At 31.7% G+C, this 21,820-nt stretch overlaps 4 protein-coding genes across 8 annotated transcripts in view; all 4 read left to right on the plus strand.

The window, feature by feature from the left end:
* The window catches only part of LOC119634117 (tyrosine-protein phosphatase Lar), a 273,949-nt gene extending 269,730 nt beyond the window's left edge, over window positions 1–4,219 (plus strand). For all 5 annotated transcript variants that reach the window (XM_038028064.1, XM_038028067.1, XM_038028063.1 and 2 more), the window contains one exon: window positions 16–4,219. In XM_038028064.1, the coding sequence (XP_037883992.1) occupies window positions 16–84 (69 nt within the window). In that variant the 3' untranslated portion in view covers window positions 85–4,219. The remainder of the gene's footprint in view (window positions 1–15) is intronic.
* Window positions 4,220–11,207: 6,988 nt separating this feature from the next.
* Window positions 11,208–13,148, plus strand: LOC119634118 (opsin Rh5). The gene is made up of 5 exons (XM_038028068.1): window positions 11,208–11,367; window positions 11,436–11,630; window positions 11,713–11,928; window positions 12,347–12,477; window positions 12,538–13,148. The coding sequence occupies exons 1-5, from the start codon at window positions 11,333–11,335 to the stop codon at window positions 13,095–13,097; spliced, it is 1,137 nt and encodes a 378-aa protein (XP_037883996.1). The 5' UTR covers window positions 11,208–11,332; the 3' UTR covers window positions 13,098–13,148.
* Window positions 13,149–15,610: 2,462 nt separating this feature from the next.
* LOC119634121 (MTRF1L release factor glutamine methyltransferase-like) lies at window positions 15,611–17,853 on the plus strand. The gene is made up of 5 exons (XM_038028070.1): window positions 15,611–15,757; window positions 15,917–16,104; window positions 16,173–16,880; window positions 16,941–17,464; window positions 17,530–17,853. The coding sequence occupies exons 3-5, from the start codon at window positions 16,680–16,682 to the stop codon at window positions 17,768–17,770; spliced, it is 966 nt and encodes a 321-aa protein (XP_037883998.1). The 5' UTR covers window positions 15,611–15,757; window positions 15,917–16,104; window positions 16,173–16,679; the 3' UTR covers window positions 17,771–17,853.
* A 142-nt stretch (window positions 17,854–17,995) lies between these two features.
* On the plus strand, window positions 17,996–19,531 carry LOC119634119 (MTRF1L release factor glutamine methyltransferase). The gene is made up of 3 exons (XM_038028069.1): window positions 17,996–18,350; window positions 18,615–19,135; window positions 19,198–19,531. The coding sequence occupies exons 1-3, from the start codon at window positions 18,123–18,125 to the stop codon at window positions 19,436–19,438; spliced, it is 990 nt and encodes a 329-aa protein (XP_037883997.1). The 5' UTR covers window positions 17,996–18,122; the 3' UTR covers window positions 19,439–19,531.
* The last annotated feature ends 2,289 nt before the right edge of the window (window positions 19,532–21,820 follow it).

Raw genomic sequence — 21,820 nt, forward strand, 5'->3', positions numbered from 1 at the left:
TTTTCTATTTTTCAGGATCAATATCATTTTTGTTATCGTGCAGCTTTAGAATATTTGGGCTCATTTGATAATTATACGAATTAAGTTTATATGTTAACTGTTGAACAGTTTTAAGCAAAGTTAGAAACAGTGTTTTAAACAAAGTAAAAAATTAAGGACTTTTTCTTTTTTTTTTTTTCTGTTATTGCCAGTTTTAAGCTTAGGACTTAAAATATAACACAATTAACGCATAATCATGTGCATTTAAAAGATGTTTAGCAACTATATGGTAGCAGAAAAGTGTTGACCAAGTTGCGGAGGAAGTAAAAAAGTTTTCTAGCTGATTAATTATGAGATGAGAATAACAAATTTTTCTCACACTCGGGTAAAACTTCTTCTCCAAGCCTGTTCATAACTTGGCTAACACTTTTTCAGTATAGTTTTTTTTTTTCGTTAAGTTATAAATTTTTTTCTTATCGTATTATTCTTTTAATATTTTCCTTTTTATTATTACGAATGTGTTTTATACATACTTTTGTAATTTTTACTGCCTTATACATGGGAATTATTCGATTATGTGTGAATTCTCTGCCCCCTTATTACATGTAGCACTGTCGCTACCTATTTTCTAATGTTTGCTTTCCACGCACACCGTCCTGCACTACAAATTTTACATTGTTTGCCGCCATTTAGCGAGCACTGCTTAGAAACGTCCTTTTTCTTAAAGCTTTATAATTTCAATTTGCTCTCATCCTCATCATCATTTGTTTTGTAAAGCACCGACTAATCAAGTCGTTAAGAAATATTAACTTGGAATAAAATCGTAGAAAAAGAATTAAAAAGAAAGAAGTGTATTTCGTGGCCTTAACCAAAAGAGCATCAAGACCAATTGGAATGTCGAGGCAAGGGTTTTGCTTTGTAACAACGAATAATAAAAATCAAACCTAATATAAAGAAATTTTTTCTTGTATAACTAACTTTGATCAGTTCCGACTTGCTTTCTTCAATTGAAAGTAAGTAGGAAAGACCAAACGAAGAGTACACTCTAAAAAAAGGAAAAATACATCCCTCTAGAAAAGATACTGCACGCCTTAAAAAAATGCTTTTGGTCAACTTGAAAAATTGTCGATTTGACAGTGAAAAGCCACAACACACACATGCTACAAAAATCGTTTGACAGTTTTGCACTGATTTGGGTCAATTTTCATTTTTTGGTTTCTAACAAATTTTCGTGATAGTTTCTTTCTTATGGAACGATTTTGGATTTTGATCTCCTTTGTAGTTACCTATTTCCCATAACTACAATGTATAGGAAGTGCCCTCAAAAACACACTTGTAGCGTTAACATGACCGAACTAGAACAATTTCTCATCAGGTATTTCAATTTGAAGCGAAAGAAGTGAATCCCATAACAGAACTAATTTTTTGAAGGCTACTTACTCCTACCATGGAAGTAAAGAAGGCTCTTCCCGTTTACATCTTTAAGCATAGTTTTGATAGTTTTCGCAGTTACCGTACAGCTTTTGACAGGCAAACCTGTGCCGAAAACGGAGAGTTTTCCAGGTGATTGTGTTGGCATTAATTTCAATAATCAGAAAATATATATAAAAAAAAGAAAAATATCTTTAACTTAGCTTTTATTTTTACTGTTCGATGATAAAATGCAAAAGTCCGGCCTCGTCATTCCAGTTGGTCTTAATGCTCTTTTGATTAAGGTCGCGGAATATATTTCTATTTTTTTTTTTTTTTTTTTTTAATTCTTTTTCTATAATTTTATCCGAAGTTAATATTTTTTAAGGGTGTGATTTATCGGTGTTTCACAAAATCTGTAGATAGGACTTATGCTCAACCTTTGCATAGGTTCTTTTCTTTTATATGTATTTAAAAATATCCAACTTTATTTTTCAGTAGTTCTTTTTTGTATGAATTTACTTTTCCCGAAAGGTGGAAAATAAGTTTTTTCCTAGTCATTTTGAATTTCAAGTTCGATTTTTTCTAAACACTCACGAGATTTTATGTACGAGCACATAAACGTAACTTCTCTCTCTATCTCTCTATCTCTCTCTCTCTCTCTCTATAATAATTCGCTCTCCGTTGTGATGAAGTTCGCCCTATTTAATATAGAATGACGACACATAATTTCTCACATTCGACTCTCTAAGCCAATTGATTTTATATTCCCCCTCAAGGTAGTTGTTAAAAACTTTTCGTGGCACATAATGTAGCGGCATAGAAAAAGTCTGTTAGCAACGAAGAGAAAGTTTCAACATAATAGGCCCTAATGCCGGTAATGCTAGTGCAAAAAATCTTATCTAATCCATTTCGAATTTAATTATGAATCGATCAATATTGTATATCAATCAATTAAGTAAAATAATTTCTTTTCTAAAAACTTGATAATCTTCAAAAGAGAAAGTCAGCAATACATTCGAATAGGCCAAAGCGTATTAACTATGAAATATATATCTCTATCGCAAAAGGTAACAATTTTCAACGTTAAACGTCGACTAAATTATCAAAAATGTAATCAAACTATGCATGAAACCGTAGATGGTATGATCTTTGCTTTGTTGCAAAGATCAATGAAAGACTATTAACGTATTATTAAGACGAGAAACAACTTTAAACGAAAAAAATTAAAAAAAAAAACAAAAAAACAAAACTTATATTCATTTATTTAAGTAGAGGAATTCAAAATAATTGTAAATTAATACAGATGTATGTATGTATTTTTTGTATAGTAGTTAAAGATATTCTTGTTCGAATTTTGTACTCGTTTGCATGATTATTTCAGAATCTCAACACAACAACATGTGCAGTCATTATTGTTCATTTTATAATTTATATATGATATAATTTTATTAAGTTTTTAGCTTTAATTCTTAGATATGTTTTAAAAAGCCATTCTAAATAACTGTAAACTTTCCATTTTCTACTGCCAATATTTTATACTTTTACTTACTTACTTACTTACTTACTTAAAAAAGCAGCTAAATATACATTTTTATATTCACTTGAAAAAGTCCGCCCGCTATCCCCTTAACTATACATATATATTCATTATTATCGCGAAAAGTGAAATCATTCTTGTCTAGTGAATTACGATTTGCAGCTATCATCTAGTAAAAAAATCTCGACTTCAAGCACAATCGTCAGTTTATGATCGAAAATCAGTATACGTCACAGTGTCAGCCAAGACGTAGGTATTGTATTCCGTTCTTTTTTCTTTTTTATCTTTAAAAAAACTGTTCAGCGCAAAAGTACTGTCATATCGTCCAAAGATGTGATATAATATATATCCTGTTTACGATATGTTTATGATATATGTGACAATACGTACGATATGCGATATGCGATATGTATAGGATTTTTCATATTATGCGCCTGATCCTTTTACTAAACTAAGACAAATAAAAATAATAAAATTTTTATAGATTGTGGAAACCTTCATTAAGGAAAAAAAATATGATTCATCATATGCACGCCATGATTGCGTTTACAGGCATTCATGCAAGTATAAAAAATTTCGATTGTGTTTTTTTTTTTTTTGTACGTTAACTCATTTAATCGTTCCTTATTATTAATCCACTTGCGTATTTCGACTTTAATAACTCAACCTTCCATTGTAAGCTGCAGCTCTGCGTCCTGAAATTGACGTGTTTACTTTATTCAAAATAATCCGAGCAAGAGTCGCAATGATTTCGAAACTACCTCTGTATTTTGTTCTGAGTTTATCATGAACAGAAATATTTCGCCTAAGTTTTTTACTAGTCCTTGAATTGTTAACTTATTTGAATGATTTGGAACACCAGGAAAAAAATCATGAAAAACATTGATCTTTACAATAATTTTGAATGGGTTTAACGCAATGTTCTATGTCTGTACGTATTCATGGTTAAAATTGCTCATCATGGCAATTGGCAAATGTCGGTATGATGATATTCGAAGATTGTTTTCAGAAGGTATTTAGTAACGATATCTACGCGCAAAATTTGAAAACCTCTATATACACAAATCTACATATGTACATGTGTATAAACTGATTATTCTAAAAATTGATCCTAGTCGAGAATAAAGAATATCACTACGAAAACTGATCCGCTCTCGCGTACCTCAGATAGTCGGCAAAGTAACTATAGTGTTCTTATTGATTTTATTGTATGTATCTTATTTTTGACATGTTAATATAGTGAATACAAAACAAATAATTTTTTAAATAAAATTTTCTTTTCTTTTGTTATTTATTTCTTTTTTTTATCGAAATTAATTTCAAGCAGTGAATTTTAATTTTCAAAAGACTCACGAAGTTGTTTACATATTCTTAATCGGCGCGATTCCCTGATTCAGTCAATCCGTACCTCTCTTTCAAAATTGTAAGCAAAATGGGAAAAGATTTGAAATTAAAGCTTTATTTAGGTATACGTAAGCCCATTCCACGAATTGAGTCTGAAGATTGGCAGAATGTGTCCGCAAACATGTCTTCAAAATACGCAAACAACGCACAATATTTTAAAAACTGCAATTTGCCAGCATAAGCACATTGGGTGACCGTATAAAAGAACGCATTTTAGTGCTCTACAATCCTTATTAAGGAATTAAATTACTGTAAATTTTTCAACAAATTAATTTTTTAAATATTTCTAGAATAGCCTGCGTATTTCTATGGATACAGAAATGTAGATTAAATGGTTTTTTTTTTTTTAATTTAAATGTAGACAAGTTATGCTGCGTGCTGTAGAGTCCCTTAACCAGTTGACTGTGTTGACCTATTTAGCGCTAAATGCGTATATGCGTCAAACACAAAATGTATATAACATGAAATGAGTTTGTAATGAAATCATTTACTAAAATGACAAAAATATTTTCTAAAATACAATATTATGGCAAATACACTTTCATAATAACAAAACTTGATGAGGAGTCCCAACAAGGATAAGTCACGTTGCTGGTGTACATCTTCCATCTGACTTTTCCGCGTTAAGACTAGATATTTTACATAGTTGTTAATAGGGATGATATTGCCATTCAGAAAATAATTGAAGAAGAAGAAGTCTTACTTAGCGCGAACGTAGTATGCGCAGATTTTTCAGCATTTATTTTGATAATTCACTTGTTCTGCCAAAGCGAGATAAACTTGTCACTTGAAGGATATGTTCATGAGGACACTAGATATTTCGTGTGCATGTGCCACAGTTAAAACATTACCAACGACCGGAAAATCTAAAGTCAAAATATTATAGAGTATTGGACACGTCGTTGAGGCATTCCTCCTTAAATATCCAAAGTCAAGTTAAAAATGTCATTAAAGTGATTGTCAACCGCGGCGTTGTCAGGAAAAGGAAAAACTGAACTTTCAATAATAACTGAGTTAAAAAGTGTATCATTAGTAGCGTGCTGGCGTTTCCTATGAGCACCACTTTCAGCAGAAATTTTCACCTCAATTTGCGGTTTATCTCATTCCTGTAAATATTTGCAGTGCAGCATATATATATATATGCATCGGAATTGCTTGATTGGTTCCGGTAGATACGTTATTTTGTGCTTCCGCTCCATCGTTCGTGTTTGAGTTGCCCGTAATTAAGAAGAACAAAATTTTTTGCAAACATAAAATCTCACTGTCATACTACCATTCATTCATTCATGCATAATGAAATTTTCAGTAATCTTCATCACCTGATGGAAAACTAATTCTAAAGAAAGATGTTAACGCATAATAAAACAACAAGTTTTCATTTTTTCCTTATTGCTTGGCGATACTATCCTATCTATTAAAGTTTAATATTTTAATACCTAGTGTGCTTCCTAGTTATGCATTATTTATTTGTGCTTATCATTGTGCAGAGATTTCAAAGTTTCAAATTTCAAAAGAGAAACATGAGTAAGAAACAAAAACAACCTTCCAAAGAAACTTTAAACAAACGTAAGCGTTCAGGTTTCTCTTCTATTCTTTCTTTCGAATCAAATTTATGATTATTCAATAAGTTCATTAGCATGGTTCAATAACTTGTGTTCCAGATGATGTAAACTCCAAGATATTCTTATCCTTATTTTATTTGTTTTCTTTGAAACTTTTTTTTATATCATTTGTTAAGTAAATTTAAGTGAAGATGTATTAAGAACGATTTTAATAATAATGTAATAAGTAAGTTGTACATAATCTACTTAATACTTCTTTGTAGATACATACATGAAGTTTGCAAGCAAAAAAAAGGCGAAATTTTTATATTTTCAATGGCTCGTAATACAAAAACAAATTTTACTGTCATCTAACTTTTCTTAGCGCAAAAGCTTTCTCCGTAAACACTTTCGATATGTCTTTAGTTTACAGTTTTTAGCATTATAAAGATTTTGATTTTTATTAAGAACTAGGATTTGTTTTTCTACTATTCACGCCATGCGGTGGAAACCTGAAAAAATTACGTATCATGATCAATTTGACTTGAAGGGCATTATGACTGAGTTATCATCACATCACTTAACAAGACTCCGACCTGACACACATGTAGGGCAACACAATATTGACAGATCGATTTGATTTCTGGATAGGATCGGCCTTTAAACGTTTTATGCCGAAATTTCACGACATTCTGACAATTAGTTTATAAGTTGTTTACTATTGCTTTAATGATGCAACATGTCAACAACAGTCGAATTCTGACGATCAGAGCGCTTGGCATCGCCGATGTCCATGCGACCGCATTTAAAACACCTACAAATTATAATATTTCCGACAGTTAAGAATCACCATGACATCTTTCAATCTGATGCTGATTATTAAAAGAATTTTTCGCATCAAAATGCAAGGTTTGATTATATTATTATTCTATTCTTTCGAAAATAACAAAAGTAGCTGAGGGACACTACAATTGTAATTTGTAAACTAGTTGATAACTAGATGTCATGAAATTTTGACATGTATATTTTTAAAGGCTGATCCTATCTAGAAATCATATCGGTCTGTCTGTCAGTAGCGGTGCCTTACATGCGTTAGATGGAAAACCCATTGAAAAATGTACGATCGAATCTTTAGCTCAATAAAGCTGACATTACTTTTAAATCACCAAATACCAATCGTTTTTAAAAGACAATCACCTAGAATCTACCTGAAGGATAATCCTACTTTTTTCTATAATTTCTTATCGTTTTAAAGGATTAACGCTAGCTTGTTTAGCCAGAAACAATATGCTTTCCAAACCGATCTTATTAATATGACGAATAATTAATTTTGTCAGTTTGTTTAATTTTTAATTATTTTACTTTCCACGTCGCCTTCTTAATTTCTATATGCAGATGGCGATTTTTGTTATCAAACAGCTTTCTTCACATAAAAGTGAAAAGCAAATGATCTAAATAAGTCGTTAGCATTATAGTGATTGATCAAGTTCAACAACTCATTTCCCATCAGAGCCTTTTCGAGGACTGAGAATAAATTTTACCCATAATCTACATTATCTACATGCATCTACTGAAAGTATGTAAAAGCATTTTTTAATCCTTTTCAAGTGGTACTAGCGATTAGACAAGCTGACACACTGTATATACTTTTCTTACCATACATTCTTTCGAGAATGCATAGGGAGCCTTGTCAATATTGTAAGTGATATCGTACTTAAGATTCCTCTTACTGCCTTCTTACCGGCAACCAAGCGCGAGAATCCCCTCGTCGGCAATTCTTTCTTAATCAAGATGTAGATAAGCATTACTTTGTGTAGTTGGGTTACAATCTCTACACTCATTGACATAGATAGAGCACCAATAGGCTCCCCAAGCCGCCTTTTTTCGCTTTAGTTGCTATAAATCATCATCTGCGACGTGCTGACCTTTCGATTTAATGCCTTCCATGGGGAATAAGGGCCCAGGTAACCAATACGAGCTCCGTACGAGGGGACAGACTGGTTAGTTCGCAATTCGTAACTGTTACATTTACACTCAAAGAGGGCTATGTTTGCCCTCTACGGTGCCTAATAAAGTTCCCTATAATATTCACTTTTTTTTTTGTTTTTATGCTCTAAAGGCAGTTACAGTTGAATAAAAATAGTCCTGGAAATTTCAATTAAATTTTAAGTTTAAAAATATAATCTTTTTGACTTGCGTAAACTTCGTTTATATACGTACGTAAATATATATATATATATATATATATGTTACATAAATAATTATAAATATAAATAAATAAGAAGTTAATAATTAGTCTTTTCTTTTTTAGAGGTGTACAGAGGAAGAGAACATAGCGAAGAAAAGCTGCTAAACAATAAAAAGAAAGCAAAAATATATATAAAAAAAAGAGTATATAATCCCTTAACCTCTAAAAAAAAAAGAAAAAAATTGTAAAAATCTTGATTAAAGTAGGTTCCCATACGAAAACAATAAGAAAAGAATAGAAAAGTAATTAATACACTGATTATGTATAAATACAATAAAAAAAAGCAAAGGAAAGGAGAAAGAGAATGAAGAAACATAAATATATATATATATATATATATATAGATATATATACACAAATGTAGCTAATAAATGTTAATTGATATGTAACTTAGCCTTTAGTTCTAAATACAATAAAGAAAGATGAGATTAATGAATAACCGTCGAGAACTGCGTAATATGTAATATTTATATAATCTATAAAAATAATATAAATCACAATGAATAGGAGTATAATAAAATTATATAAACAATTAGATTTATAAAATAAATATGTATACATTATTATACGCATATTATACGCATGCGGGTGCAAAAGTAAGTTTTAAACATTCGGTTACAAACACAATAAGGTCTTGGTTGTAATAAATTTGAGTTTTAAAATTCATTTAAATTTTTATATCTAAAACTACAAACAAAAAAAAAATAAATAAATAAATAAATACATAAATAAATAAAAAACAAAAATTTTCGGTCTTGTAAAAATTAATAAAATTCATTAAATTTATTTATAATTACAATATAAAAAAAAAAATAATAAATAGAAAAAAAAAATGAAAACTAATTAGAAAATAATTGAATAAAATTGTAATAAATGAATTGAATATGAAATAAAAATGCTAAGTAAAACTATCGAAAAGTATATTAGAGATTAAATAGAACAAAATATATATATTAAATGCAGTTATAAAATAAAATGAAACAATAATATATATATGCATAATGTATATGAATAGAAAGTAAAAAAGAAATTAATAATTCAATAAAATAAAATAAATGACACTAATTGGAATGTTAAAAAATGTTGTGAAGGTAATGAAATCTATATATAATAAATAAATCAAAGAAAATAATATTTAAAAAAAAATGAATGGGCTTTTGAATCATATCTGTCTGCATTCCTTTATGCAAGCAGCGAGAGTCATCTTGTTTTTTTTCGCAAGCGAGAAGCAATTACTTGGAGGACGTAATGGTACACAAACATATACATATGCATACGCATACATTTACAATCAAGAGACCGCGAATTTTGTTTAAACAAAGAATTTCTTCTTTTTGTACCCATCAGGGGGAAGAATTCATTTTGTTTGATGTCCGCCTGTCCAGTTGTCCTTGTGTCCGTCTGCCCAACTTTGGCAGAAATATTGCAAGTTCTTGCACTCAGGTTAATATTGCAAATGGGCGAAATTGAATAGAACAGAAGCTCGCAGTCGAGTCTGATGAATACAATGCAACAAATTCGAGTTCAATGCTACTAACACATCCTGCACGTGCTTTGCCATCATTATTCCGTAATTTTTTTTGTAAATTGTTTCAGCCCACTTGCATCGATGATTGTTGTAGCATTCCCTGCTGATGGTTTCGTTTAGTTGGAACAACTCATGCTACGCCACATCCGTTTGACCGCCCACGAACATTCAGTTTCATACCTGATGTGTAGACCTTCCACTTCTTTTCATTGATGCCTTGAAAATAATATGTCACTTATCCTTCGCTTTGAGATAGATAGTATCTAGCTTTTCTCGAAGGGTTCTGAACAAAGTGCCCACATAAAATAGCTTCTTGCTGGGAAGTTATATCCCAATATCCTAGCAATTGATTTCGAATATCACTAAGAGAAGTTTTTGTGCCATCCACCATAGGATAACGGTAAATTCATTTCCTCTGAACGTTTGCAACATCCAAAGAAAGGCTTCAGCGATCCTGTGAAGTAAATATACTCTCGATCAACATGAAATTTTGACTTACTTTAAATATTGTATGTTTGTCTATTACTTTTAATAATGTCTGTGATAAACATGCTCTTGGTTGTAAAAATGAGGATATCGGGTTAATACAGATAAGAAACAAAAGGGATGAGATAACTCGCGGTCGATTTCTGCTCTGTAATAATAAAATTTTGTAAATTCTTCGGGCGATTCTACGGTACATATACCTGTACAAGCGTGAAAGAGTTTGCATAATAAACATAAACCACGTTTTTGAGATTCTTGTCTTTGCTAAAAAAAAGGATAATTTGCTAAGGAAAGGGAGAGATCGAATAAAATTTGAAAACATAAACACATAGAATGAACTAATTCTTAACTTGTGCTCGCAAAATCCAGAAACAAAAGCTAAAAAGAAAATCTAAATCACGTCTCTGGGTCGATATCATTGCTTAATACTTTACGAAGGAAAACCAACTTGGTCCCAACTTTCTACTTATCACTCATCTCCGATTAAGTTATAAAATCAGCTAAAGTCCACAATTAGCAAGAAAACAGACAATATTTTCCTTTTTTCTCCAAATTATATAGTGATACCTTTAGACCGTGAAGGTTCCCCCTTTCCATATGAACTTAAAAAATGTGGTTGCATTTAATATTTATTTTTTTAATCAAAGCGCTTCAATGTCACTGCTGTCCTCTTTTTTTGTACCCACTGTAGAGAGCTGTATTATCGAAGATTTGTAAAGCCTTCCGGAGATCTTTTACGATGTACACAAATGGATGGACCTTCGCCGAAATTTTGCAACTAAATATTAACCGAAAAGCTAGCGATGAGCATGTCGCCCATAGACCGTTTGACTTTTAATAATTACGCGCAGTAACTTTAAGAAAAGAATGTCAAATTTCTTTAGAGCTTGTGACCGCAAACTAATTAGTCTGTGAATTTACTTAATCCTCTTTGGAATGCCATAAGTCGGAGATTAGCTAAGGGCTTAAAAATAAACTGAGAAAAAAAAAGCAAAAACAAATTGCGGTAAATGCTTTGTTACAAGCAGGTATAAAAGCTCAGTTATTTAAACTACGGCAGTCATAAGCTTGTCGAAGAGTTCATTAAAAAAGAAAAAGAAAGAGTTCGAAAACAATGTAAAAGGTTAAGAAAAATCATAAAAGAATTTTTTTGCTTCACATAAACTCAAAAATACTAGGCGTTGCATGAGCCTATAATGGGACCTGAAACATATGCGAGTTATCGGAATAAGTAATTTTGCACTTTAATGAAACTTTATATGAAATACTTGTTAAGCGTTTTTCTAATTCGCATTAAAGCTCTTTTGCGCCTAGCAATGAAAAGCCTTACTTGGGTTGGAATTATCCTCTGGAATATCAACATATGGTTCATCAACATTGGCGTTCATTTCCTGTACCACCGATTTACTATCATGTCTTTCTCTACATTATTTTTGTATTAATGCTCTTGGGTTCTTTATTCGGTAATGGCTTAGTTTTATGGATATTCTTAACGTAAGTTTTCATATTACTATTGTATTAGCAATTACTTGATCCTTTTTTTTTTTTTTTTGCATTTATTACAATTAAAAATTAGTTCAAAAAACTTGCGAACTCCTTCGAATTTATTGATCATCAATTTGGCGCTTTTTGATTTGACTATGGCAGCAAATATGCCGCATTATTTAGTCAATACGGTTTTGGGCTATTTTCCAGGTGGAGACTTGGCTTGCGATATATACGCAGTACTAGGTGGCATTTCTGGTACTGGAGCCGCTATATGCAATGCTCTTATAGCCTACGATCGTTACAAGTAATAAACTGATTTAATATTAATACTTGTCGTAATGCGAATCTTGGACACTTATCATCCACTCAGTAATATATTAGTTTTATTTTTCTATTTTTAAGTAAATAGAAGGATGTAGTTGTGGACATGAGGTAAAGCATAGATAGACCTTAGCAGCTTTAAATGTTTTTGTATCACTAAGAATTTCATGCCTTCAACTCATTTTCTATTCCTGGGGGAAGGATCTAATGTCATAACCATTGATAATCTCACTTTACTTCGTTGTAAGAGCTATTTGTTTGGTATTTAATTTTTTTTTTATTACGAACTTTTACTAATATTAATAATATTTTATCCTCTATTATCCTTTGTTGGTGGGTAAAACAGAAAATTGTTTTTTTTTCATTTATTTAAAATTTTAACTGAAATTTTTCATTTACAGAACTATATCGAATCCCATTGATGGCCGCTTAAATTACTTTCAAGTTTTTTTATTGATTGCTTTGTCTTGGGTATGGAATATACCCTTTTCAGTTCTACCATTTTTTCATATGTATGGCCGTTATATACCAGGTATAGATTTTTTACAGTTTTTTAATTTTTTTTTTATTGTATTATTTCCAAATTCTTTAGAGGGATTCTTAACCAGTTGCTCCTTTGATTATCTGACGGATGACGAAGAAACACGCTATTTTGTTCGTGCTATGTTCGTATGGGCCTATTGTATACCTTTAATAATAATTTGTACTTCCTACACGAAACTATTCTTTCATGTACGCGATCACGAGCAAATGTTAGCTGAACAGGCCAAAAAAATGAATGTCAAATCATTATCAGCAAATTCGAATAAGGCGGGTTTAAGCGTGGAACTTCGTATAGCTAAAGCATCAATGATTATTTACCTGTTGTACATTTTCGCTTGGACTCCCTACGCTACAGTGGCTTTATTGGGAACTTTCGGTTATCAGCAGTTGATAACTCCGTTTGCCTCGATGATACCTTGCTGTTGTGCGAAAGTGGTATCTTGCATTGATCCATGGGTCTATGCTTACAGCCATCCCAAATTTCGTGCGCAACTAGAACAAAGGGTACCTTGGTTGGGGATACGGGAGAAAAATGCTTCATCTAATGCAACCCTTTCCGAATCAAACATGAACGAAGTTGATGTCAGTACATTGTCCGCAGTAAACTAATGCTTGAATACTTTTAGAAAATATTACGCAATGAATTAAAAAAGTTCCAAAGATTAAAAAAAAAAAAGTCATTGTAAAAAGTCATAAAGGCTTCAAAAATCAAAAAAAAAAAAAAAAAAACTGCTTAATAAAAATAAAGCAAAGAAAGAGTAATTGTTTTGAAAAGATATCTTAATAAATTTACGTTATTCGAATTAAAGGGCTTCGCTTTCTAGGCAGCAAGAGAGCTTTCTTTATCGAAGAAGATGAACTAAATTTCTGTCTTTATAAACAAAAAGCTTTTTACATGCACACATTGATAAAATAACTTTCGCTCGCGACGAAACCGATAGTTAATAAATGTTTTTTATTGCAGCCCGTAAGACTCTCTTTCGTGGCCATCATTCATGTGTAAATGAAAATGAAGCAAGAAGAAGCAAATTTTTATTTTTAATTATTTGCAGCTGTCAAGATCCGAAAGCACCAGCTAGTTCTTCTCTCCGATGAATAAACAAACGAATCAAATATTGAGGAAGTAACGATCCATACATGTAGATTTTATTTTCTTCTTTTTTTTATTCATGTATTATTTATGTATATCGGATGTGTACTTATATTTGTTTCTCTTATCAAATGTATTAACAAAATGGATATAACGAAAAACGTTGAGAAATACAAATTTAAACTGAAAATATTGACGCTACTTTATTCCTTCTTTGTGAATACGTGAAGCTAGAAAAAAAACGAAATTCATCAAGCAGTGCAGAGTGCTATCAAATACGTGAAGGAAATCCAGTCAAATGGAAAGATTACTTTCAGACATATAATGACTCCCCTGTTATCGTAAACTACTAAGAAGAACCCGACGAAAGCTTAGGACGAAAACAGAACAGCAACCCAGTAAATTATGTTTTGTAGTGTGTTACAAGTATATATTTAATCTGAAATAAAAACAAAATCCAAAAGCCTTCATAAAATCGTTGTCAAAACAAAATAGACTACTCAGACGTAAAAATTTTGCGTGCATAACTACATTAAGTATTGCTTGTGTTACCGTCTTCATCGCATTTGTTCACAACTGAACGTGATTAGTTGAAATCAGTACCATCTTGTTGAGTAATTGAACCCTTATCATGTGCACATTGAGTTTTCAATAAGGTATCTACTTTTTTTCTTAGCTATTTATATACGAATTATTATTCAATTATTTATTTATTTCTATTTTTTATATTTTCTTTTCTTTTCGTTATAAGCTTAATACTAATTTTAAGAATAATTACTATAATGTTTACTTCAAAGAGTCAATAGAAATCGGCTGTTGATTTATTTTAGTTGATTTTCATCCGTGTGTAAATAAATAAATAAATAAAATAATTTATTGTATTTCTTCACCGATAATAACTTGCCTCGAATGCTTTATCAATTTTTTTCTGCTTATCTTTAAATTTGGAATCTATGATGAGCTAACGAAACCAACTGTGCTTATAATTTTCGAAGCATTGCCATATGGAAAAAATGAAATTAATATTACGGGTATTACGTGAGAAATTTTTACAAAAATAAGAAGAGAACCTTTTAATATACCTTATATATAGCCGTGGTTTGAAAAAGATTTCTAACTAACCCCGACAAAGGCAAAGAACGATTTTTGCGTTTTCGTCTAATATTTTAAATTAATTTAGTCTACATATTGTTGTTGCATTTGCTAACGAAAAAGAAAATAGTATTGTGAAGTCAATGTAATAAAGCCTTTTTCGCCTGCATTAGATTCTTCGAAGCTTTGACTTTGGGTTAAGCGAAAGCACAGAAATTTTTGTGAACGCTTTTTGAACGAATGGCATTCATTCCATTTTCCTAAAAGCTGCTTCTATGATACACAATTTCTAAAACAAACTTGATTACTTGCCTGAGCACTACTTGTAAGGAATTAAATTTGTTTAAATTTTTTCTTCACCTACGCCGTTTTGGTTCTTCTATATAAGAATAATCAGGAACAATACGGATGGAAGCATCGGTGTATTGTATCGATAGGCTCTGGTATTTGTCTCTGACTTTTCAAATTTAATCTTTTTAGGGCTTATCGCTATGTGCTTTATTGCCTATATTCGATAACGTTTCATTTAATATTCGCTTCAATCTTTTTCATAGAAAGTACAAATTCTGAGTAGATTACTTTCATTGTATCCACAAATTTATTAGCCCTTATACAAAAGTAATTAAACAACTAAGCAGTACTACAGTGTTAATCATTATTCTTTACTACAATTTAATCAAATCCCAACGGAATAAGTTCAAAGGCTCGATAAACTTTAGTACAATCTTCCTACTGTTTTCAGGCACAGTCATTACACTTAATAAACAAACTGCACACATTGCTAATAAAATAGTAGAAAAAATACCAGGTGTTTACAAGACACTTGGTAATAACATTGTACTTTCAGTCTAAGATGGGGACAAGAAAGCTATCTCATGCTTAAATATTTATTTCTAAGCGTATACAGATAGTTACATAGATGGATTTCTATTAAGTTACATGCGCTATTTTATCTACCAATTGTGTGCATATTACATCGATGTTGTGAATTCCTAACACGATAAATAATTCACAATAGTTCATCATCTAATTTATATTCCCAACTTGGAACTGAATTATATTCATAACTACTACTTTTCAACTCAAGGTACTAACGAGGCCTCAAGGAGGCAACGTTGTGTGCCTACAATAACTGACTGTTATGGCTTTTTATGATGGAGGAAAAAGCGAATCTTCTCCTTCTCATATCAATCCCTTCAAACATACATTCCTCTTGCTTTTTTTTTTTTGTTATTGCCTTTTACAGAGAGAATAAGTTCTTCTTTAAAACTAACGTACAAGCGAAACTGATTTTAGGAAGTAATTTCACACATGTTGCATCAATTAACAACTCAATGCAACATCAAATATATTCACATAAATGTTTATTGAAGTCATTGGTAATTTCACCGCGAAACTTAAGTCTTAAGTGGCGAATTAATGTAAACGAAACAAGTAAAAACATTATAATAGATCATGGGCCAACAACAAATAAATACTTTGAGTCATTTTGTTTATTACAGTTATATAACGACTCTTCAAAATAAAGCGTACAGAAAGTGCATTTTCAGTAGCGTCCGCCCGTGAGAAGCAACAATCACATATTGCCTTTGTTTTGAAACGTAAACAATGGGACGTGTAACGCAAGTTAGAATTTGCCACAAGAACCATACGATACCAGATTTAAGGCAACAACCACATACAGCACCAGATTTACAGCTACAAGCACACAAGTGCCGCTCCAGATTTACAGCAACAACCACATATTCGTAGCAACGAAATACATATGTAAAACAGCTGACGCTCTCTGCCGGCTTGCTATCCAATTTTTGTATTTCGACGCATGTCAAAGACGTATAGAGAGAGAAAAATTTTAAATAAACTAAGTTAACAAAACGGACAGTTTTTGGCAGCAAATTTGGCCAAAATCAATACAAAATTGCAATTAAGTGTTTCAGGGAAAGTTTAAATTAATCATTGGAAAATTAAGAAAAATAAACAAACGAAGTAAAATTTTGAACGAATTGAAAATGAATTATATAAAACCCTTTTGGTCGCGCTTCACAAGACGGTTTACTAAAATCCAGAATAAACCAACCAATTCTCCACAAACTAAAAATGCTATAACCCACCGCCTAAAAGAGTGGAATCGAAAGCTCAAGCAAGCAGGAGTAGGGGATAGAGAAACTAATATAAAATACCTAATGGAAAGTGCGATAAGTAAAAACTTGGTGAGGGTGTTTTGGGTAATGAGCTTACGGAATCGTCATTCTAAAATTTTGTCCTTACAGCCCTCATACGACAGTATAAAAGAATTAGAGCTTTCTGAAAAGCAATTAAACAGATTTGAAGAACTTTTCAAGATGCGCTGTGATCGCAGACCTTTGCAGCATATTGTCGGCGTATGGGACTTTAACGGATTACCGCTGAAAACGAACCCAGCAGTTTTTATACCACGTCCCGAAACTGAGCAATTTGTTTCTGAAGTTATACGGCATTATCGTAATATTTCAAACCCCATTGAAATGCTAGAAGTCGGTTGCGGTTCAGGCGCCATATCAATGGCTATGTTGCGATCTATACCATTTATAAGGTCTTCTACTGCGATCGATTGTTGTGATGATGCCATTCAGCTGGCCAAAGAGAATGCTATCAAATTAAAATTAAGCGACCGTTTCCAAGCCTTTAAGCATATGGTAAAAGAAAACGATTATTTACCAAGTCCGCTTAAAGGTAAAACGTACGACTTGATTATTTCCAATCCACCGTTTGCTAGAACCGATGAATTGTCTTGGCTATATCCTGAAGTGAAATGGTATGTAAAGAGTTAGTCGTATGTAATCGACACAACGAAATTTTTCATTTTCTTCTTTCGTATAGTTATGAAAATCGTATAGCTTTGGATGGGGGTTCGGACGGCTTAGTTGTGGTTCGTTTAGTACTACATTTATCTCGTTTTCATTTACGTAGTGGCGGAAAGCTATGGCTAGAATTGGGCAATGATCAGACACCTCTAGTGAAAACTATTGTAAATTTAAAACATGCAGAAAACTTGCGGTTTTTGAATAGTTATAAAGATCGGTACGGTCGTGAACGTTTTGTAGAAATTGAAAAAACGTGAATATTTTACTGGATGAAAACAATAAATTCTAAAACAAAAACGGTTTTTTAAGGAGAAAAATTATTATTCAAAATTTCCCGCGAGGTCATTTCAGAATGTCTTTTAAATACCAGAGGTTCACTAACTCTTATTAAAACCGAAGCAAATAATGCCAAAATAAAAATAAACAGTAATTTACTGTAAACCTCTTCTCTTAATAATTGTACAATTAATCGCATCTGGTAATGCCATTTTTCGTACAATTATGCTAAACATCAATTAATTTAAAGGAGAAAACCAAATAATCTTACATTGTTTTCGAGCAAGAACTTCTTTTGCTTTTTAAAAGCTTATATAAAAGTGCTAACGGATAATGTTAAAATCTTTCACGTTCGATACATTCAAGCTACGTTCAGCTACGAAACAAATCTTTGGAACACATCAGCACTATTGTGCACTGAATGACAATCAAAGTCATGGCCAAAGCGTGGAAGTAAGAAAAGCGTTAGAAGGATGGGACGAAAAATTGAAAGAAGCTGGCGTCGGTGACATTGAATTTAATTTAAAATGTTTGGTTGCTCATGTACTTAAAAGGAAATTCGTAAGTAAGAAGACGTCAACTTAAGATACTATTTCAGTAAAATTCTTTAGCTATGCGTTTTTCTTAAGTATGTTCGGAAAAAATACAGCAGGAAAATGTAGTTCTTTTACTCTGTGATGGGTATAAGAAGTTCGGTCACGACTGAATATAATTTTCTTACTTATTATTAATAAGAATTAAAATATTTTAAGAAAATGGATATACAGAATAGTTGAAAAGAAAATCTTTTTCTACCAAAATAAACTAATTTTTTTTTTCTTATAGAGTACGTTAAAATCTTATAAAACGGAGAAATTCACTGCCCAACAGCATTCCGAATTCTCACGTCTCTGCGAAGCCCGTTGTGCCCGTATGCCTTTGCAGCACATATTGGGCGAGTGGGATTTCATGGATTTAACTTTGAAAACAGCGCCAACGGTATTCATACCACGACCGGAAACCGAAGAATTTGTATCGAAAGTTATAGAAGAATACCGAAGTGTGAAGCAACCAATTGATATGTTAGAAGTAGGTTGCGGCTCTGGTGCCATATCCTTAGCAATATTGAATGCTTTACCTCAAGTTACAAGTACAGCAATTGAACGTAGTAAGGTAGCTACAACTTTGGCTTGGGAAAATGCGAAATTCCTAAAACTAAGCGATCGTTTCACTCCTTATAATCACACGACTTCAAAAAATAACTATTTACCTAAAGAGTTGGCGAATAGAAAATTTGATTTAATTGTTTCAAATCCTCCATATGTGAGAACAGAAGAGTTTCCTTTATTGCAACCCGAAGTGACACTGTAACTATTTCCTGCAGCAATTTATTAATACATTATATATCACAAATTAATTTTTGTTGCAGCTACGAAAACCTAAATGCGTTAGATGGTGGTTCGGATGGTTTGCAAATCGCTCGTTTGGTTTTCGATTTAGCTTGTCTACATCTTCGTCCAGGCGGAAAGTTATGGTTAGAATTGGGCAGTGAGCATCCACCATTAGTTAAAACCATAATGAATTTACAATACGAAGGCCGTTTACGATTCATTTCCGGCTACATCGATCAATACAAACGTGACCGCTTCGTGGAAATTGAAAAAGTCTAACATTAAATTATATTTGCCATCGTAGACTATGTATATTAATTTTTGTGATTCCTTTCATAGAGTAATAAATTACACTTTAAAGATTCTACAATATGTATATATATATTTAATGGCCGCGCTTAAAGTATCGAGTTTTTTAAGGCGGGCCCGTCTTTCTTCTTTCTTAAACCCGCTGAGATTAAGAAATTAAGGGCTACTTACATTCACAACAATACTTCCATAACACAAGATGAAGTCTTAGCTGATCGTTTAGGTTTAATGCCACTTAAAGCAGACCCCGACTATTTGATATCACTTACAAGTCAATTATGAATTTGAAGCTGAAAATAAATATGTGATAAAAACTTTACTCTATTTAGCAAAGTACATATATTGTATATATATACTATATTCTATGTGTAACGAATATACGCTTATTCTCAAAGCGGCACAATACATGCATAACAAATGAGAACGAATATACGCTTATTCTCATAATAAACTAACACAACACAGAAATAATAGTTTATAATATGAATTTTAATTTTTTGGTATTTTTTGTTTAATTTTTTTGTTTAATTGATGTTCTTTTCTATAATTTTTTGGTACAATCACTTCTCTTATTAAAAAATTTTTCTTTGTCAATTTTTCGCAAGCGCTTGCAAAATGGTTTTTGGCTAAAAAACCGTTAGCTGCCTATTTCTTTTACATCAAAATAAAGCAATAAGAAGAAGAAACAATAAGAATGTACGGAGAATATGTGAAGGAAGAACTCTTGGAAGGAAATATATCCAAACTAGAAAGAAATTGCTAAAATTTGCGGATGTGATCGTGGCACCAGCGATGCATCTAAGTGTAGGATTGTGCCACAAAAAACAGTAGAAGGGCTTGGTGATATCCCTGCTGAACACTCTGGGAGATTTTTTTTTTGAAGGTCTTTCTAATGACAGCCAAATTGTATCGTCATAACATTAAAGCTGAATCTATTGGCAAGCTAAACATTTGCGAAATCTTTTTGATGATGCCGACGTAGCAATGCCTAAAATTGGCATTGTGGAAGAATTCCAAGGACAGGTATAACTTTCTTAAAATTACACTAATGTTGCAATTAATACTAATGTTGATTTCGCTTGGTTGTTTTTAGAAACGCGATATAATATTAATCTCAGGAGTGAGATCAAGCATGGAGCATGTACTTTAGGATTAGGATTCATACAAAACGAAAGGTCAACCAAACTCGCAATTTCTCGGCCTCGTTGCCTTCTTATGATATACGGCAACCCCGACACACCTTTTTTGGATCATCATTGGCGTATGATCATAAATTACTGCATCGATAATGATGCCTACCTCGGTCATTTGCCAGCAAGGTTGTCTGACCCACCAACACTAGCCGAAGGAACAGTTAATACTCAAGATAATTAATTACTTTTGGCCTTAATATTCATTTTTCATTTTTTAATTAATAACATTAAGATAAGGTAATTGAATTACTTTTAATTATTGAATTAATTTTCAAATTTGAATATGTATTTACTTTAGTTTCAATTTTTTTTTGTTTTGTTTTGTTGTTGTTTTGTTTTATTGAATTAATTTTCAAATTTGAATATGTATTTAGTTTAGTTTCAATTTTTTTTTGTTTTGTTTTGTTGTTGTTTTGTTTTTTTGTTGTTCAATTTGTTAAATGAAAGTTAAAAATGTTATGTTTTGCGCCTTAATTTTATTTTTTATCTTAATTTTATTCTTTGTTTTCTGTTGTGCATTAATTTATGTAATTTATGTTTAAATATAAATGAAATAAATAGCTTTATTTATACATTTAATGGTTTTGATGGTTTCCTGATTGTTTCCGATTGTTCTTCCTTGACTTGGTCGCTTTTGCTCTTCTATCATTTCCTGCAGATGTATATATAGAAAATTTTCTTAGTCATAGATTCTCAATGTCATACATGCTTGAAAAATGTGTCAAAGGTTAATATCGAACATTTAAAATTTCTTGTATTTTACAAGTTAGCTTAGAACTAAACCGTCATAATTTTTAAACAACGCCCTCGCTAAATTCCCTGTTGAAAGGCAAGGCACAGAGTCGCTTGGTAAATGGTTGAGTGCCCAACTAACAACTTAAATGTTAACGCCAATCAGCTGTGTTATCTAACGGACCAAATTATCTAACGGACCAAATTGTAAGAGAACTACTTACATAAAATTTATGGACAATTTCGTTTACATTTTATTTATTTTCTCGATAAGGGTCGCAATTGTTAACTTACGTATTTCTTAATCGGATAATTCGTCTTGTTTGGCATTCATTCATATTAAACATGTAAGTGAAGGCAATTATTCACTTCGTACAATTTCTTTGTGCACTTTTAAAATGGCTTTGATTTTTCGCAAAAATGAAGG

Source organism: Glossina fuscipes, unplaced genomic scaffold (genome assembly GCF_014805625.2).
Source record: "Glossina fuscipes isolate IAEA_lab_2018 unplaced genomic scaffold, Yale_Gfus_2 2, whole genome shotgun sequence".
Classification (NCBI taxonomy): Eukaryota; Metazoa; Arthropoda; class Insecta; order Diptera; family Glossinidae; genus Glossina; species Glossina fuscipes.

What these genes read in the sequence shown, in the direction of transcription:
- LOC119634118 (XM_038028068.1), top strand. Translation starts at nt 11,333, where the DNA reads ATGGGACCTGAAACATATGCGAGTTATCGGAATAA. An exon ending in TATGCGAGTTATCGGAATAA is followed by an intron (nt 11,368 to 11,435) that starts GTAATTTTGCAC and finishes TTCGCATTAAAG; the next exon opens with CTCTTTTGCGCCTAGCAATG. An exon ending in GTATGGCCGTTATATACCAG is followed by an intron (nt 12,478 to 12,537) that starts GTATAGATTTTT and finishes CAAATTCTTTAG; the next exon opens with AGGGATTCTTAACCAGTTGC.
- LOC119634119 (XM_038028069.1), top strand. Translation starts at nt 18,123, where the DNA reads ATGTTAAAATCTTTCACGTTCGATACATTCAAGCTACGTTCAGCTACG. An exon ending in ATGTACTTAAAAGGAAATTC is followed by an intron (nt 18,351 to 18,614) that starts GTAAGTAAGAAG and finishes TTTTTCTTATAG; the next exon opens with AGTACGTTAAAATCTTATAA. An exon ending in TTGCAACCCGAAGTGACACT is followed by an intron (nt 19,136 to 19,197) that starts GTAACTATTTCC and finishes TTTTTGTTGCAG; the next exon opens with CTACGAAAACCTAAATGCGT.
- LOC119634121 (XM_038028070.1), top strand. Translation starts at nt 16,680, where the DNA reads ATGAATTATATAAAACCCTTTTGGTCGCGCTTCACAAGACGGTTTACT. An exon ending in GTGCGATAAGTAAAAACTTG is followed by an intron (nt 16,881 to 16,940) that starts GTGAGGGTGTTT and finishes TTGTCCTTACAG; the next exon opens with CCCTCATACGACAGTATAAA. An exon ending in CTATATCCTGAAGTGAAATG is followed by an intron (nt 17,465 to 17,529) that starts GTATGTAAAGAG and finishes TCTTTCGTATAG; the next exon opens with TTATGAAAATCGTATAGCTT.